The 19,479-nt window shown below is 42.8% G+C and overlaps 1 protein-coding gene across 3 annotated transcripts in view; it reads right to left on the bottom strand.

Annotated features, from left to right (window-relative positions):
- SETD5 (SET domain containing 5) overlaps positions 1-19,479 on the bottom strand; it is a 68,873-nt gene that overhangs the window by 22,598 nt on the left and 26,796 nt on the right. For all 3 annotated transcript variants that reach the window (XM_076346443.1, XM_076346444.1, XM_076346445.1), the window contains exons 3-15: positions 15,814-15,919; positions 14,733-14,944; positions 14,354-14,412; positions 13,787-13,974; positions 12,685-12,723; positions 10,890-11,132; positions 6,271-6,419; positions 5,828-5,945; positions 5,296-5,405; positions 4,764-5,010; positions 4,483-4,563; positions 1,828-2,091; positions 641-961 (exon numbers count right to left, since the gene is read on the bottom strand). In XM_076346443.1, coding sequence (XP_076202558.1) covers positions 641-961; positions 1,828-2,091; positions 4,483-4,563; positions 4,764-5,010; positions 5,296-5,405; positions 5,828-5,945; positions 6,271-6,419; positions 10,890-11,132; positions 12,685-12,723; positions 13,787-13,974; positions 14,354-14,412; positions 14,733-14,944; positions 15,814-15,919 — 2,137 coding nt within the window. The remainder of the gene's footprint in view (positions 1-640; positions 962-1,827; positions 2,092-4,482; positions 4,564-4,763; positions 5,011-5,295; positions 5,406-5,827; positions 5,946-6,270; positions 6,420-10,889; positions 11,133-12,684; positions 12,724-13,786; positions 13,975-14,353; positions 14,413-14,732; positions 14,945-15,813; positions 15,920-19,479) is intronic.

Here is a 19,479-nt window from a genome sequence, read left to right as displayed (position 1 = left end):
CTGCCGCCAAAAGCTTTTGCTAGCTTACGGTGCATAGATCCAAACACATCAGCTCTCCCCATCTTTCTATTGGTACCTTGTTCCCCTGCAGGAACACCACAAACAGCTTGTCCTCGTGGCCTTTGCCAGCCATCTCCCAAGCCTCTCACTGCCCTCCACACCAGTACTGAAACATCTGCTTTTTGCTTCCCTCACCCAGGGCTCAGCCTCCACCACCCAATTCCTTATGTTGCCAAGCCCCTCCGACCCTTCTCTCCCAGGGCCCCTCAAGCTGGAAACAGTTTCTTCCCTGCATACACAAAGCTGTATAATTTGCCTCTTTCTAGACTCTTTGCCATACCCAAAAGTGAGACCCTTCCTGTTGCAGCTGTACCACCCTGTCGATATCTAAGGTCTATGTAGACTTGTTGTAAAGATCAGCTAATTTCTTTTTCTGATCTTTGTATGTACAGGGCTGAGCAGCCAGGTTCTGAACCATGATGAGGGCTCTTAGCCACTACAGAACAAATAATACAGTAAATATAAAGTCACACAATTCCAACTATTTTGAAGAACTGTTTCCCCTGAGCCAACTTTTCCCCAAAGGCCACACAAAACCTCTTTTTTCCCCTCTCCAGTTTGAGCACTCGATCATATTTACCTTTTTAGTTTTGGGGTACTTTACTGCAGCTCGATTAGACTGAGATCCTGCAGCCAGGATAGCAGTTGGGTCAGATCCCGTCAACTGTCTGCCTTCTCCTGGACCTTCTACATTGCTGACATCTGTTGCGGTTACCAAGCTGGCAGTGCTTCCTTCCTCTGGGACAGCCTGTGCGAGTTCAGCTTGCTGGGAACTGGCTTGTTTCTGCCTTCTCAGTCTTTGTGCTGAACTGGTCCGGTATCGAGAGAAGCGACTTTTTGGTCGGGGCCTGGAGGGTTTTGCTGGAGCTGGCTTAGTAACTGTTTTTTCAGGGACAGCATCCTACAATATAAACTGTCGTTAGTCCGAGCACCTCCAAGAGTATTCCTTTTCTCTGCATACAGGATCAAGGATTGAGATTTATTTATTGACACTACCTGACTCATAAAATCTGGTTGGACCCTGTTTGTATTGGCTCATAAGATGGCTTTGGGGACCCTTCTAAAACACTGGCACGTTATCGTTTTGTCTGCTGTGTTCTTAAAGGGGTCAACCAGAACATTGGTCTTAAGGAAGAAAGCAGCAGTATGAAACTTGTACCTTGTCTCAAGGTAACTGCTCTTAATCCTGATCTGAGCTGACATGTATCATTCCAGGCAAGTATCTGGGCCCTGCCATGTAATGGGAACACATGCATCCGAAGTAGACCAGGCCAAAAAACAAAGAAAAAGCAAAGGAATTCCTCAATCACTGCAGTTATGCATCCAACGTAAGCTCACACCAGTACAGAAGGGGCCCACTCGGTGAAGGAGCTGGGCTCGTTCAGCCCAGAGAAGACTTAGGGGGACCTAATAGCAGTCTTCCTACATCCAGACTGAAGCCACCAAGAAGATGCAGTGGTGCATCAATGTACATACACTGAAATGAGAGGTTCAGACCAGATATAAGGCAAAATTTTTTCACCGTGAGAACGGTCATGAATTGGAAGAGGTTTCCCAGAGGCGCTGTGCAATCTCCATCCTTGGAGGTATTCAAGACAAGACTGGGTAAAACCCTGGCCACCCCCGTCTGACCTCAGAGCTGACCCTGCCTGACGCAGAATGGATTAGAGACCCCACAAAGCTCCTCCCAACCTGCATGATCTTATGATCAGATATGCTGCATCTGAGCTTCTTACAAGCTATTAAACAGTCCTATCTTTGTCTTACCACTACTTGTGAAGACCGTCGTGTGTTCACCCCAGTACTGCTGTTACTGTTAGAAACATTTGGAGCAGCAGCACTCAGTGCTGAACTTCCGTCTTCAGTTTCAGGAGCCTCTGTTTTTATTTCCTCCAGCTCAGGAGCTTCAGAATTGATGTTGATTTCAGCATCAGTGCTGTTACGGTCTGATGGTTGCTCTCGCCTCCTCTTTCTCTTTTCCAAGTTTTCAAACATGTGCATGATGGCTTCTACCTTTCTGTCTTCCCGGGACTAGAACACAAGAGTAAATTTAAGTCAGCACTGCAAATTATGCAAATAGGAAGAGGCAAGAATAGATACGGGATGCAGCACAGGAAGGAGAACAACTGCCAAATAGCAGTGACAAGAGCCAGAAAGGGGACAGAGAGAAGCAGTTCTTTTCAGATATTTGCATTTTTCAACATGGCAAATTTCCCAGAACAACAACAACATAATCATGTGTTCATAGAGTAACTAGAAGAACTAGACTTTATTCTTAAATAGGAGCACTTGGATACTACTGAGTTATATTTATAAAATATCCACAAGGAAACGCATAATTTTTAAGAACTAAAAACTGTAAGAAAGAATAAATAGAGTGAAGAGACGACTTGGAAACAAATAGAGCTACTTGCTAATAACTAAACATTAGAAGCAAACAGAAGCCAGAGGCAACAGAAGCAAGTGAATCAGTAATTTGCAGCAAGTATAACACACCACACAAACTGACTAAAATGATCCAGATTCATTCCTTCCCTGATGTCAGGAGATCACCCAGCTCAAAACCAAAAACTTTTGTCTAAGCAGCTTACATAGTGGCTAAGAAAAGCAGAACATGAGAGGACAGAGAGGCAAAACAAAGGTATTTATTAGGTAAACAGAAAGGACAAGAAATCTTTATCACCTAGCTGTGTCAGAAATAATTGGTAATTATGCATGTAAAAGGCCCAGTACAATAATGCTGCAGTGACTGGCAAAACCCAGGCTGAATCAAGTGAATTTTAAGAAGTGGGGTCAAGTGCCTTCCGAGACTTTTTATGGAGGAGAAAGTATCTTGAAGCACACAGCAATACTCAGTCACAGCAGTCTGGCCTTTACAGTTTTCTGTTAAAAAATATTCGATACACAAAAAAAAATTAGAAACTGGGGAAACTATAGATACAGGTATTTACCTGGCACCAAGTATAGAAAACTGAATCTCATTAAAAGAGATTAACTGGTGCAACGTACAGGAACAGGGCTTACAGGCTCATGGGAAACTAACAGTTCACTTAGTCTTCTTGAACTATACTGTCCCAGAAAGAGATCAGCTTCCCTGCATTAAAGCGAAATCTTTCCTCCAAGCTTAAGGCCAGTCTGATGGAAGACTGCTCCTCTTCAATTTTCAATAGAAACTGACTGCTTTATCTTGCCTGTTATAAAAAAATCCATGAGGTAATCCAAGGATCTTTCCACTGGATGGCCCTGAGCTCTGCAATTTGCTGCACTATCTTAACATCTAAAGCATTCTCAGGAAATTTACACATGGAAGATCTATATCCAATTAGAGAAAGACGGGTGTTTGAGATATTTGGCAAACAAATGAAAAACAGGGAACTCCTAGCTCCAGTACATTTGTTGGCTGGTAGAGGGATGGGAGCAGTTTTTCTTTTTTTCTTCCTTGGGTTTTTGGTTGGTTGGTTGTTTTGTGGGGTTTTTTTGTTGTTTTTTGTTTGCTTTGGAATTTTTTTTTTTAATTAATGAATTAAGTAGAGCCTCCATTCACATGCATAAAACATTCTAATCCAGGGAGCAATCCCAGGTGCCATAAGAAGCACAAGAAAAAAACCCAGCTCCACTCAGTACAGAAGAAGGCTGAGAAGGGACTGTGTTATCAAAGATCCAAGAGCACTAAGAAATATTTTGATCAAGACGACTGATTAAGACGATTTGGGAGCACAAAGGGATTTCCTAATAAAGACCACAGCAAATTTTGTTGACTTGTGCCAATAGTGCTGTTGGTCGTCTACGCCTCTTACTAACTTTTGCCACTTGATCCTACCCTTTTCCCACATGGCAACATGTTTATGAACCAGTACAGGGAACAGATACATGTTAACAAACCTAACCCAGCAAAAGGGGTCAAGTTTTAACAAAGATCAGGTTCTGGTTCATCATATGATCTAGTTGAAGATGTCTCTGCTCATTGCAGGGAGGGTTGGACGAGATGACCTTTAGAGGTCCCTTCCAACCCAAACTATTCTACGATCCTATGATTCTTGTACTGGCATTAAGGAAGGGAAGCAGGAACATAAAAAGGGTGCAATTACCTTTTTTTAATCTGTTGCTGATTGTCTTGTTAATGGTATGTTTTAGACTATAGAATAGCCCTGAAAGTAACAGTTAAACCTTTCAATCAGGAAACAAATCTGTCACATACCTTCTAATCTGCAGTACCCTAACAGAAATTCTGGGATGTGGAGTCAACCTGGGTGTTTTTTGTTGTCGCTGTTTGTGTTTGTTTTGTTTTAAAAATCAAATTACTGAAGACCACTGACAGTTGGAATTTGCGTTGAAATAAGTGAAATAACCAACCGGACCTACTGGTCACTGCATGAAGCAAGTCCTAAGGAGGATGATACCCAGACTGAGAAAGGTACTTGCCCGTCGGCTGTGGACCAAGGCTCCCTGTTCATCTACAGGCTCCTCTTTCTCCCCTTCTTGTTTCTCCTCCTTCTCTGCCACCTGAAAGAGAAGCGCAGCCTTAGCATGTCAAACAAAATCCGGTACTGTTTTAAAGTTATCACGATTCCTGTGGTTATCTAAGGTGCTAAAGGTTTAAAAAAGGGCCCCTGCAGTTTCTGTTCTGAAGATCCCAGTGCTGTATTGGATCAGATTCCACACCACTGAATGATAAAAATATATGTAAGTGTCAAGGGTTTTACCTCATTGTCACTGGCTGCTGCAGGTCCCTCAGGAACTTCCTCCGTTTGTTGACTGCTGTTCTCATCCGATGCAATGCCCTGCTGTTCCATTTCTAGTTCCTTTCGACGGGCTTTTCGCCGGCGTGTTTCTGCCCCAATCAGTGTGCCTAAAACAGGTGGAGGTAGGTGTTCTGCAGCATTTGGGCTACGTTTCTGCACAGGGCAATTCCGGTTCCCCTTGTGACACGCACAGTCCACTTTATAGTTGCTGCTCCAAAACACAAACATAATTCGTGTCACTCTTCATTTCTCAACCCTTGTACAGAGACATTCAATGCATCTCCTACTAAACATCTCACCACGTGCCAAAGCAAGGACAGCAGGCTACCTTATGGCCTCTATTGTAGAATATGCCAGCAGAACTGGACAGAATAGCCGGAAAATGCAATTCAGTAGAAAACGGAGCAAAATGTAGAATGCGAGGAAAGGGCTGGAGGAAGATGTCCAGTCCAGGAGGGCAGTGGAGAGCTCCTGGGCGAGGTGAAGGACTCACCAGATGTTGTACTCATAGTCAAAGGCGATGGTAACCTCTGTGTCCTTGGCAATGGTGGCAACAGCATAGATACACAGGTGGATCATCCCATCAGCAATCACATGACGAACCTTGTTAAACAAAGTAGAGAGAAACTAACATCTCCACAAGTTGCACTTCTTACTTCCAAGAGGGAAGCCTCCTTCTGCAAAGTAGCTCTTATCTATTCCATGAATAATTATCCCAAATTCTCCATAGGGAAAAGCCTGCTTCACTGCTCTTGTCTCATCCTGTGCTTTTCCACTTAAACTTACTACCACCTGCTTACCCTATCATTCTGCAGCCAAAGCAAAGCCATAAAAGAAACCTTTTCCTTCCAAAGAAAAAACTCATGTTCCCAAACTTTCTCATCTTCCAAGTATAAACCATCAAACAAGAAAGAGATTTACCCCATTTACTGCATTTTAAGTTTGAATATTTATAAAAAGGGAATGCATTAAGCCTGTGTAAAACATGTATTTGCAATTACAGTGATGGTGAAGTGAGAATTTACCTCTGCATTTGGAGTGCAGGAACGCCTGATGAACCTGGCATCATTACCAAAGGTGCGGGCATCAACACACATTTCAACGCCATTAAACTTGGAGTAGAACAGCACAAAGGGATATGGCCTGGAGAAGTAACAGAATGTCTCAATCCCAAAATACCCAATTCCCATGGCACTTATAACAGGTATCCCTCACTTCACTGGAAGCAGCGCTTCCATCAGTGCTATTGCTCTGGATGCTTATGCACTTCCATCATCACAGTTTAACAAATCTACTTCAGAGGGTTTTAGTCCATAAGCAGAGCATCAAGCTGAGGTTGTATATTTGATTTCACGTTTCTATGGATGGCACAGCTGACAAGGGCCCTGTAAGCGTGCATTATCCCATAGAGACACTAGTCTCTCCGTGCCATGATGCTCTCATACTAATCACTTCATAGTACTCTTACTTTTTGAAGAAATGCCCATTGACCTCGAATTGCTGTCGTAACATAACCTTCCCTCGATACTCAATTATAAGGGTATCTAGTGCCAAGTCTCTTGCTGCCCTCAGGATCTTCCGGTGCTTCTGAACCCGAGTCACTCTTCCCAGCTGCAGCTGTAACAAAAGCCAGAGCAAAATATGAGAATTTAAACCAAAGACCTCTAACTCATGAAGAATATTTTACCTACATGAAAAGAAAAATTACTCTAGTAGCAACACACAGAAACTCTGCCAGGAGAATATACTGTTTATTCTGTAACATTTTAGTAATGACCAATGACCTTGATAATATTTATCAAAAGAAAAGAGTACTTATTCCTTTCCTTCAACAGTAAGTCTTACAAATGTATCAGACCAAGTATTTCAGTCTTGCAGCTAGGAGGCATAACCAGACCTGTCAGTTGCTGCTAACGGGGAACTGCTCTGCAGTTATGGCCACTTTCACAGCCAGAATAACTCAAATCTTCCCTAAATTGTGGGTTGTCACATATTCAGAGGAAAAACCACAAGCTTTTCCTTCTGCAGAGGATGGTAAATCCTAGCTAACAGGCCAAAGACTTAAGCTGGCAATTTCTGTCTCCATCCAGAATCTTCTCTTCATCTGCCTGCTCAACTAGTGCTGTGGATTTTCTTTTTTTAACATGAAGAAATACATTTTTAACTAAGTAGTGACAGTTTGCTGAATCTTCTTTATGTTAAAAGTCTACAGCTCTATTACAATGGATTTTCACAACAATGTGTCTTGACAGTATGAAACCACAACATTCTTTAAGCACAGACATCCAAATACGACACATTTTATGGAATAATGGAAGGGATATTATAAGCACTAGGGCATAGGAAAGACTTCTTCCATAAAAACAAAATACTCTTCTTGCTTAACAGATTGAACCTCTCTGCGACTAAAAATTATGTGAAGATGGCTGGCTGCCTCACCACAAGAGCTGCGCGCTGCTCTTTCCTAAGCATGCTATTCACTGCTCATAAGGACCCGGTTTTGATACTTTTCCGGAGTGAATTGAGGCATAAGTGTTCTTACTTCAGTAATAATGACAGTCATCTATCTAAATTAGAAGTAAACCACAAGATTTTATTAAAAGCAAGCTCCCAACTTTTCCCGATAAAACTCTCTTGTTAGAAACAGCTACTGAGCAGTCTGCTCAAATGGATAAAAATCACATTAGCTTAAGAAGGGGCTCAGTCTGGACAATGACAGAACGCATGACATTCTAACCTTGTGAAAATAAAGTTAATGCCTTAAGGTAGCACTCAGCACTGGGAACCAAACAAAATCCTCCGTACTGACCATATGAAAGTATTTTTTTTTTTTTTTGGTAGCAATCTTGTATGTGCTCTGAATTAAACCTCTTTGGGAAGATGATGACTTTCGTTGTTTTAATGTGACATTATACTGTGCGATCTTGGATCAGCCAGTAAAGTAACATCTATTTGTTGACTTCTCTCACTCAGGTCCAGGATAAAGATAGCTTTATAAAAATATTAATTTGAAACCTATGCAGATGGGAGTAATGGTCTTGCTGTTCCAGATCTCCTCTTTAAGATATATCCAGTGCTACATTTATCATGCCTATGGGGTATATCTCTTTTTCATACCACTGTATCTGCCGGCAATTGGAAAAACCTGCATGTATGGAGGCTCTGAAAAGCCTTGCAGAGTGTCATTCATCTCTTCATATCTCAGGTCCTGATAGGAGCTCACAGAGGATTCCCCAAGTCCACTGAACTGGCATAAAAGAAACATGTTATTTCCACACTAAGAAGCCACACTGCTGGCCCTGATTTCTGATCGACAACCCCATGACACAAGTGAACTGTAGGATAAGACTGTTTACACTGCCGAGAATAGTGGCTAAATTATTTTGAAAACATTGGATACACTTTGTACTATCCAGCTGTGGTAACAGAGAACAAATAAATGGGACTAGATTTGTTAGTGTGTGACAGAAGGAGATAAGGAAAAAGTATCTGAAGTTAGTAGACAAATTAGGACTGAGACATAAGTGCATATCCAGTTGAATAATTTTGTTTCTACTACCACTTGTTTGCTGTTATAATCAATTTCTCATCTAAGCTGGCCCTACGCAGGAGGGTTGGACCAGATGACCTTCAGTGGTTCCTCCCAACCTGAATTATTCTACTACTCTATCAAATTCTCTTCATATCTTTCAGAGATGCAAGTTAATGTCTGGTAGCCTTCACTCTCAACTTTTGGCCCATGACTGTCTTGTATTACAGTTCACCTGATGCTGGAAAACAGCTTTTGGTTTGTCAAGCATCTGGCAGTAGCCAGCACTAAGATGATTTTATTCATGACGCTGAACAGCTTCATATTTTCACAAGCTTCCCTTTGCATCATTAGGACAGTCGAGAATTGGTTTATCCAAAACATTCCAATGATCAAAATACCATATCCTGCATGTATAACGTCAACCCATCTTTCCCTACTCCTCCTGGCTTGGGGAAGCTTCCTCCTTCTATCTTTTTTTTTTTTTTTAAAAAAGTATACACTTGCATCATTGTTTACCCAAGTCAAACAACTCTCTCAACTGTGAGAGTATGCAGGGCATATAAAATATTTTATTTTTATTCCTTTCTCCTCTCTCCAGAGTCTTCATGGCCAAATAGAGCAGTTACGATAACCACCTTCTACACACAGCTGCTATCTGCATATTGGCACGACCTCCTTAACTTTTTTCCTAGCTCGAAGTACCTATTTCCTTATCTCCCAGAAAAGCTATTTTTACGTCCAGTAATGACATCTAGATAAAAGACAACTGATGCAAACCCAGAAGCCTTCTCAGTTTGTCTAACAAAGATGAGACAAATGAGTGGAACAAAAATATAAAGCCCAGGATGAGAGACCAGGCACTCCACACCTGTGCAGGCTATCCTTGCCACACTCCACAGCCATCTGCTGAGCAGAGAAAACAAGGATGTAAGGGCTGACAAGCAGCAGCCCGGGACAGCCACCTGGTCTTTCCTCAGCATCCAAGAAGAACTGCAGAGCCACTAAGTCCCTTTATACTATCCCAGCACGCGCAATGATAGGTACCTACCTACAGCTTGTTTAGAGTAACTGCAGCTCACTAGGAAGTTTTGCAACTTTCTATCTTTTTGTTTCTTTGGGATATATCGCATTTGGAGTCTTCTGATTTGGAATGCTGGCCACTTTTCCCTGTGGGAAAACCTATGTCTGTACAGGGAAGGGAGAGGGCAAGACAGCATGACAAGAACAAGCACATTTATGTATGGTATCTTTTATAATCATCTGTCCTGCTGTACTCTATGAAGGTGATAAAAAGAAAGAGCATATGTTTTATTACTTATTTCAGGACTTTTCCTAAAACTCATGTGAAGGAGACAGAAGAGTTTACATTTAGACTCAGAAAATATTAAGATTTCTAGAGAAGCAGAACTTTTTCTTCCCTACATTTCCCCAGTTGCTCTCTTTAGGAAGGCTACTCACATAGCCAAGTAGAAGTGTTTCTCCCCAACCCCCAGAAGTCTTATTATTGCAGAACTAGAGGCAAGAGTGGAAGGAAGTTGGGTCCAAAGTCCTCTTTCTGCACTCTCCCTTACTGGCAATATCTGTGCTCTGCCTGATGTGCTTCACCTACATGAAAGCAGAGAGAAAGATGGGAAGGAGCACATGAACTTCACAGAGTGGTGAGTCAGCTGATACAAACAAGAATGATTCAAGCACAAACATATACCTGATATTCAGGTTTCTGACTCTGCTCCGCTTCTACAGAAGAGGTGCCCCACATCTGTTTTGGAGCCCATCCTTTTCAGTTGCACCTATCTCCATTCTCCTGGACAAGGAAGCCCTATGTCCATTCTCCTGGACAAGGAAGCCCCACAAAGCCTGAACTGAGTGGGAATGCTGCTCTCTGTTCAATAAAGCACGGACCAGATGAAACATCAGCTGAGAAGAGTAGTGGGGAGGACATACAACACACAAACACATCCTCTTCCTGTTTCTCCTTGTCTACATGCACTCCATAAAGCTGGCAAGACAAGACACCAATCATTGCACATCTTGGAAGAGAAAAGTTAAGGAGGGACAGTTCCCTAAAATCAACTGTAGTTGTGCAGCATTTGAAAGTTACCAGAGTCCAAATAATCATCCAAAATATTGAAATAATGTTGAGAGGTTCTTTAAAATAGATTTCCACACAACATGAGCCAGGAAAAAAAGAAAAAAAAAAAAAAAAGACAGGAAAACTCAGCTGGAAAGCAGGAAATTTCCTATCTCCAGCAAGTGATAGATCTGGTTCTGCCTCAAGCCATTCAGCGACCAAAACTATTTATGGTAAAATACCTGTGAACCATGCCACAGAACTGTACAAAACATCCCCAACTTAGCAACACTGGTTTGGTTGAATGCAAGTGTTTCTGAATCTGTCTTGGTACTGGCATCTCTTCTGTTCCCTTTTATATCAAATCTATGCCTATTGGTCCGAAATTATATGACCGGCTACGATATCGCTCACCCATGCCCACACCTTACATCCAGAAACCAGAGGACCTGACCTACCCCACTTCTGTCACAATGGTTCTTACCTGCATCTGGGACCCAATAACAGTATTATTGCAGGCCAACTCTGTTTTGTTGATTGTGTCTAGCATAGCAGTTTTGCCCACATATTCTTTATTAGAGTTTAGATGACGCTCCAACAAGTTCTGTACATCAGCGCTGTACTGGTTAGTAAAGGCTTCTTCGTACTGATCTGTCCAGAGTCGTATTCGATTCTCCCACCCTTCAGCTGTGTTTTCATCCAAGGCATGCGCTTCAGAAGGGGAATTCTGCACCAAACAGCAAAGGGTGAATGGCTAGCACACAATGGGAAAAACCTATCCACAGTACTCTGAGCATACGAATATGCTACGAAAAAAGGGCAAATCTATTCCAAGCTAAGAAAGTGTCGGTTATGAGGACACGTTTTTCAGAACCTGCATCCTCCAGAACATTGTACAACAGTGCCACTCAGGAATCTACGGAGAACTCTGTGCAGGACTAAGACCTCTTGAGAGTTGGTACTTGGCACTGCTACATACAAGAAAATTAAGCTAGTACATGGCCAGAAGTTTTTTAAGTCACATTGGAAAAATAATTAAGTAGATTAAAAAAGCAAAGGAACAGAACACTCAAAGGCAAATAAATCTCATGTAGGCTTGTCCTACAGTCAACCCACTCATGTCCAACATAATGCTAGATGATGCTGACTGCATTTCCATCTTTGCAGTGACTGATCCAAAAATACTTCTGAACCTTCTAGCTAAACGGTCATCAGGGTTTCAAGAAACTGAATGTAGAGCATAAGCTAATACCCAGAGAGTTAAAACTGCAAGTCCTAAGCAGTGTAAAGAAGAGAGGGCAAAATCAGGTAATCCATTTATACCATCTTGTGAGGGAGGGGAAAAAAGAAGCTGGTAGGGGAGGAAAAAAAAAAAAAAGCTTCATTCTTTACTTGACAATAGTTGAAGTAATTCAACAAATAATATTCCAGAGGTCAGTAACTCAACTGGCTTCATAAGGGACTGAGACATATGTGACACTGAGGTATTAGTGACAAGGACCACTGAAGAACAATCATTATTTTCATCATATATATTAAAAGCATTAAGAGTTTTCATGCATTTTTACCCTCTCAAGGCACTTGTGTACTATGGAGATGGGTACACACAGACAGACACACCACAGGATTGTCCCATTTCCTCTGAGCCACCTGCCAGAAGCAACTGTCAGCTACAGTACTGGGGTCAGATGGAATTGAGTGAATTTTAAGGCACCTCTTGTATTTCCAGGAACATATTTAGGTCAAAGTGCAAGTCTACTTTTTTTGTCAAATAAACGTTCTATCAGATAGCCACACCTACCGGTACTGCAGAAAGTCAGAGATAAAAATATCATCCCATCCATCCCTAGTAAGAGGATGTGGAGAGAAACAAGGCAACACTGCTAGGGACTCCCAACATCAAACTTGTGTACTACTTTGATGCCCAAGCTTAAAATAGCTTTGATGCAACCAAATGATAACTGACCTCACAGAAGAGTGGCCACAACCAGTTCTACATCCCTTACATCAAACACCCCACTCCCAAGTGTCATGAATCAGTCATATCTCTTGGAACTGGATGACATTACCTTACAGAAAGCTATCTGAAGCAAAAGCAAGGTTCAAGGGGCAATTCCTGTGATACCCTTTTGAATAGGCCTGCTTGTGGTGCACGGTAAGGCTTGAGATTATTCTAAGGCTGGTCCCACAATCAGAAATTCCCCAGGCAAACCAAGAGAGGCACAAAATACAGGACAAAAAACCCACCACCATCACAGAGGGTTCTCAGTTCTACTCACCTTCATCCTCAGAGACTTTCGTGAGCCCTCTCGAAAGGCCTGTCCCCCGAACAAGGAGAGAGGGAGGGAGAGAGAGAGAGAGAAAACCCAAAGTATTATATATTTCCTCAGAATTAGCGTCCCAGAACCACACTAGATTTTACTCCAACAGACCAACCCTTAACAAAAGATGGCAAGAATTACAGGAAGACCTACATAAGCAGCAATGGACTTGAACAAAAAGACTCTGCAATGCAAATCCAGTGGAAACTGCTGAAAAGCTTGACGGCCAGGATTTCTGAACTAAAAAGGCCTGCTTCGTAATTAGTAAAAATCTCAAGATCAAAACCAAAACTGTCCCAATGAACCCCACTTGCTTTGACAGAAGAAAAGGGCCAGCAACAGAGTCAAGGTGGTTCACAACAAAAAACCTGAAGACCTCACATGGCTCCTGCTCCCAGTCTTTTATTTAATCAGTGCCTACCGGAAGAACTTCAAGGGAAACCTAACCTGGGGAAAATCATGATAAAGCTAGCAGATGATGGGAAAGAACCAGCTGCTCACACACTTGCATTCCAATATAAGCAATCCAAAATAATTTCAGTCCCCAAACCCTCACAAACCAGACAGTAAAGTCATCCCTCAACAAATGTTCATCACTACCTACATAGTTTTCCACACAGGCACTATCTCTGTCCCTGAAGAACAGTGCCAAGAAGCTCTGCAGCCCAGATTCCTTAACATAGCCTGCTAAGAAATGCCATGCTCCCTTCATTTTTCATTTCATTCACAGACTGCCCCTTTGCTACAAACAGACAGACTCCAAAAGCTATTTCCCCAAATCCTAATAGAGCAGAAGGGTAAATATGTAATCGAATCCAAGCTCCAAGCATGAACGGACAGTGTTGGGAAATAAGGGTGGAGTTCCAGTAAGGTAATTTTAAACCAACAGCCATGTACTCTAGCAGGTCACAAATACAAGGCATCACACTATTACACCAGAAAGAGCAATTCCTGACAGGACGAAAGTTTCTTGTCTACTGCCAGCTTGTCAACCTGCTCTCAACAACACTCCACAAAGCATTTGGTAGGAACTGCAGCAATCTTGTCACACTCGACATACCTTGATCTTTTTTGCCTTTGGAGCAGTGCGAGCTTTTTCTGTACTCCTCTTCCTCTTCTTAGGTTTGCTTCTACGGACGCGGTTGACGGTCAGTGTGATGCTTGTAGGGGTGTGCTGCGTAGCTGTGTACAGCACTGTAGAGGGAGATAGTTCTTCATCCCAGCTCTCAGTTGCACTGCTGTCCCCACCTATAGAGAGAAGTGCTTCATAAGCAATGTTTTTATTAATCCCAAAGAGAGCAGCTTACCCTTATGTCCATTTTCATCAAGACAACTTGATGACCCTGCATAGCTCTTCCCTGAGAAAACTATACCACCTCAGTTTTCCCACCCAAACTGGGAACAGGTCTCCCAAACTTCTGATATCTCACAGAATGGCACTGATGAACATTTCCCTTCCCTGTTCACAAGATAATCTGATTTTCCCCAAGAGCTAACTGAGGTGAGGCAGAAGGAGAGGAGAAAATCCCAGTGGTTGGGAGGCAAAGAACATTAGTGGGCAAAAGACAAAGGACTTGCAGAAAGAAAGCAAAAGTCACTATTATCAGAATTACAACCTCAAGCTCACCTGACACGTTGTCCTGCTTCCGCCGGCGGAGTCTGATCACCTTCCCCCTGCTCATTCCTCTGCCAAAGGAGAATGCACAATTGAAGCTGGTTTGTAGGAGTAAAGTCACTTGAAATTCAACAGGATGTCACAAGATGCGTGCCCTCAGTGGGGCCCAGGATGATAAGAACATCGATTTAACATCCTCATCTCCACTCCTGGTGCCACCAACACTTGTCAGGCTGACAACGCAAAGGAGGAGGGTCAATACTGGGTAAAGCACTGGAAAGAACGCTCCAGTTAGCAAAAGGAAGTCCGTCCCACAGCCCAAAGGTGACACGGTTCAGTATGAGAAGTCAACACAAGGAGCAGTCCGGATCTGCACTGCACCAAAGCTTACCTGCACTTTTCACACTTGAGGAGGAAACCATCTTGGGAGACACTGCAGTGGCACCAAGTGGGAATTGATTCTCCTTCTGAGGAGCTTTCACTGTCCCCGGAGTTCTCCTCATCAGGCGAGTGCAGGCCGTTCAGTTCTGCACGAGGTATAATGGTCTGAACAGGAGGAGAGGCTGGCGGCGTTGGAGGAGGAGGGGCTCCATAATTATGATCCTGAAAATGAGTATTTGCAGTACTACTTTTAACGTGAAGATATGATGCCTAGAAACCGAAGTCCCAAATCCACAGTTCCCAGGTTATTACTTAACAAGAATTATTTAAAACAGTAGTCTGAATTCCTCAATCTAGCAAGAAGGTAAAGCAATAGCTCTGAAAGATGTGAATGGTTTTCCTCTGCACCAATGAATTAAATTCAAAACCTATGAAAACAGCTAGGCTATTTCGAAATTAACTGTTGTACTGCTAATAATCCCAGATGACATCAGTGGTCAAACACTGGAACTGGTTGCTCAGAGACGTTGTGGAGTTTCCGTCTGTTGAGATATTCAAAACCCAACTGGACACGGTCCTGGGCAACCTGTTCAAGCAGAGTCAGCTTGAGCAGGGGGGTTGGATTACGTGATCTCAAGAGGCCCCTTCCAACCTCAATGATTCTGTGACATCCTGTTCATCTCATAGTTTCAAGTCATGTTCCCACTCTTCCTGACTGTTCCTTGTTTCTCATAGTTGTAAGTTACCTATATTAAAATCTGCACAGTTGAAACAAGTAGTGCACAGTAAACCAAACAGGGCATAAAATTACCACCAGGAAAATATTATATATTCATATATATTCACACTTCATTCATATACTTCATTCAGTTAAAAATCTATCACCTAATAAAGCTTGCTATAGAGTATGCAAGACTTCACAAACAATAAACACACAAATGCAAAATGTATGGCAGAACTCAGCTGTAACTCAGTGTTCCCTAATAAGTAAGCCAAAACTCCTAAGGATTAACAGGCAAAGAACTATGGAACAAGGAGAAAAGAGTAAAGTAGACAGTAAAGAGCTGATTCACTGCAGAGAGAGTACTCACTGCGTAAGGCAGCCCGCGATAGCTGTGTTTCTGGGTGGCCCCATAGCCGTGGCTGGAGTACACATTCTTCTCACTGACAGCTGGACTAGCTTCCACAGACTCTGGGCTGCAGAAAGGGCCAGAAGTAAAACCCATCAATACAACATCATTTTTTTAGTGCCAGTATTTCACTGCTCTTTTCTATTCAACACATGAGCTCAAAATGAAGAAACTTCATGAAATCGAGGTGTTACTATGTGCTTCACCTGGCATCATGTGTGCAGAAGTTGTACAGGATGAACCTGCTTTCAGAAGGAAGGAACTGAGCAAGGGCCACCCTGGATAACTCATTAAACTGGGTCTCAATCTGGCAAGTTAAAAAGATAATTAGCATGTAAGCAGCTTGGTTTCCTTATAGTTGAGGAAGTTGGGTCTAGTTCAGGATTCACATCTGAACTCAGCCAGCCTAATCTCAAAGCCACTGATTGAACAGTACTGCCATGTTATCTCTGCAACAGCTTATTTCAAACAGCAGCTAAGCAGCTTCCCTGCATCCGCGCTTGTTTCTCTCTCCCTCAGATACTAATTGTTAGCTGAGTCCAACGTCCTGTGATAAAGTCTGCATGAAACCTGTAGCTGTCCCGACAGCAACTACCAGGAGTTGGAGATTCCTGTTACAAAGAGGCAACAAAATTCATGACCTGGACAGACACTGGCCACAGACAAATCAGATTCGCCCTGTGCTTTCTATACAGCAACATGGAGTGCAGTGTACTGAACGGGAAATTTGCTGCTGAGGTACGATGCACTCTTCCACCACATGGTGGTGGAAAAAACAGCTAAAAATGAAAGGTATATCCTTAGCAGAAAGCTGCAGAAACCCTACTCAGAGAAGGGACAGCTGCAATTCAATGCAGGGAATATTAGATAATGAGGCTACAGACAGAATACTAGCAAGGAAACACTGTCTGTCACAAGCAGAAGATACAAGTCAGCTAACCTCTGCACAGATCAGAAGTAGGGCCCATATCAGAATACAGCAGAATATTACTGAATCATGTCTGCAGGTGAAATCATCTTCAAAATTACAGCATGGAGCTGAGCAAGCAGGAAAGAAAAATACAGGAAAGGAAAACTTTACCTTGGACCTCTGCTGCTCTGGTGAGATCTCTCAGGATTCTCAGTGGGTCCTACATTGTCAGTGTGAATCGGGCAGTACTCAGACAACAATGGCCAGCGGTCACGCGTGGGGCAGTGTTTAGACACCACCCAAGAACACTAACCCCTGTGCCCTTTGGACTTCCTATTAGCTTTTGAAATCTCTGCTGCACTGAAGTTTGCCCCACCCTGCCACTAAACCCGATATACTCTCCAACGCACGAACCTTCTAAGCTTCTGGCTTATTCTGGAGTAAGGTGGATCTGTCTTTGCAACATAAAGGAGCAATAGTTTATTGTACAAGGAACTGCAGAAAGCGGAAGACCTTAAACCTATGCAAACTGCACTTCTGTAGCTCAGGATTTAGGAGCATGACATGATAAATTCAGTTGGTTTTCAATGTAACTACAGTCAGCTAAATTGTCAAAAGCAGGAGATATAGGTGGCGATACCTCTCAGAGGATATGCTTCTTAATAAAAGACACCATGTAGAGCTTGTCACATAATCCAGCCTTGCTGGATCTTTGCAGCAGTCCTTCAGGACTTCCGGATTGGTACAAAGTTAAATCCATTCAGGTTTAATCGTATTTTCAGAAACAATACTAGAAGGAAAAGAGCCTAAGCAGCAGATCCATCCTCTGTCCAAGTCACCCACATTCCTAACTACAGTCAGCCTGGAATACCAGCAATGCTGCCGCAAGCATTAGCAATAAAACTTCAGGATTGCTGGTGCAATGGTGTCCGGGGCAACAACGCTGGGCCCATGCTTCCTCAGCAGCAGCCCTCCAAGGAGCTTCAACAACGTCCAATATGTGGTCAGACTAACACAGCAAAGCTACTCTGCAGCCTCCATGTCACCCTCAGATGAACACAAACACTCTTCAGCATTTTGACCTCCCCTCTGTATCAGAGGCCAGGGGAAGATGCTAAAGCTCAGCCTGCAAAGAGGGCCAGCTAGTTTTACTTTTACCTTCCCACTGCCTTCATGATGCACATCTTTGAAATCAATCCCTTATAAGAGACAAGAAGCTCAGGTACCCCAGACTTCATGCATCAAACTAGTAGAGTTTCAAAGGAGAAGTGGAGGATAACCGTAACTTTGAACAGACTCATGAAGGGCACTTCAGCAGTAAGTAACAGCGCATCAATGCAAAGCCTGGAGAATAAAATCCTGGCATTCCTAGTTTTTAGAAAACAGAGAAACCAATTCAGAAATCTTCAAAAAGCCTTTTTTCAAATCACTCCAGCCTAGCCTCAAGTTGGACCTACAAATATCTTGCAGCCAGGGAAAAAGAAAATGCTTTGCAGAAGGTTTACAGACAGTCTTTTTGATATTTCAGTGTTACAAGGGACATGCGTAGATATATCTGGCTCTCCTCTCTACCATGCTCAGCTCTGAAAGCAAAGGGCCTAGTACACGAGTAAACTATTTAGCACTCTTTCTCCTGTCATAAACAGTTTAAAATTCCTGCATGTTGAGTCTTTAAAGTGCTGGTGTGGGAAAAGCATGGTGACAAGCAATACTGAATGTTAAATCTTGAAAAGTGAAGGATCATATACCCACTGCAGATGAGTGACTTACTAGATTCTGACTCCCTGTCTAAAAACAACATGTAAAAATATGGGCTTTAGGATGGAAATGAAGTATCACGAAGAAGAATGCCTAGAATGGGGCCAGTGCCAAGACAGACAAAAAAGAGCATTAGTAGTCTTGCAGAGAGTGCGACTGTGCAGTCAAACTCTGTGCGTAGTCAAATCAGGGCAAGGTGGAAGGGAAAAACAATGATTCATATCCTAGCCCACTGCTCTTACAGCTCAAAATTAATAGTCTGGAGCAGTATCTCTTCTACACTGATCAATCTGACATGCAGGTATTTGCACAGTAGGTGCCTTTAAATAATACATGGGGGAAATCTATCTCCAAAGTGCCCTTTGTAAATTTTTGTAAAGAGATGCTACAGTCTGTATTTCAAAGGAGGATGCAGGAAAGCAGGAGACAGAAGCACACAGAAATAACTTGAGCCCTCCCTCTCGCCCCCGACAAAAACATAGTACTCATCTGAGCTGACATCATTCTAACAAGGGTTTTAAGAAAAGATTGCAATGCAACGTTTTCTGGATTTGAAACGTTCCTGACTCCTGCAGAAGCAGAGTCTTTTAAAAGAAACGGTAAGTCCCCTCCAACAGGCCTCAGAGATAGGACTGCGGTGACAGCCCTGCACAGGGTCCTGTGGTGGGGACCCTGAAGGATTGCCCACTGAGGTGTGCTTCTTGGAACCTGCTCAGGGGCAGAAACAAAATAAAGTTGTCTATACAGGCTGATGCTGTATAGCATCTCTGCCCAAGCTCCAAAGGGGTCCAGAAATCAGTCATTTAAGATTGGTACTGAGTCTGAGATAGTAAGCTCTACTGAGAGGGAGGCTCAGCACACTGATCCCTCATATAACACAGCTTTTGGAAAAGGAGCTGGCTCGTACCTTGCCAACGTCAAGCATTGGTACAGCAAATGACTGCACTTGAGAACAGACT

Source organism: Aptenodytes patagonicus, chromosome 8, assembly GCF_965638725.1.
Source record: "Aptenodytes patagonicus chromosome 8, bAptPat1.pri.cur, whole genome shotgun sequence".
Lineage (NCBI taxonomy): Eukaryota > Metazoa > Chordata > Aves > Sphenisciformes > Spheniscidae > Aptenodytes > Aptenodytes patagonicus.
This window is presented reverse-complemented; position numbering and strand designations above follow the sequence as displayed.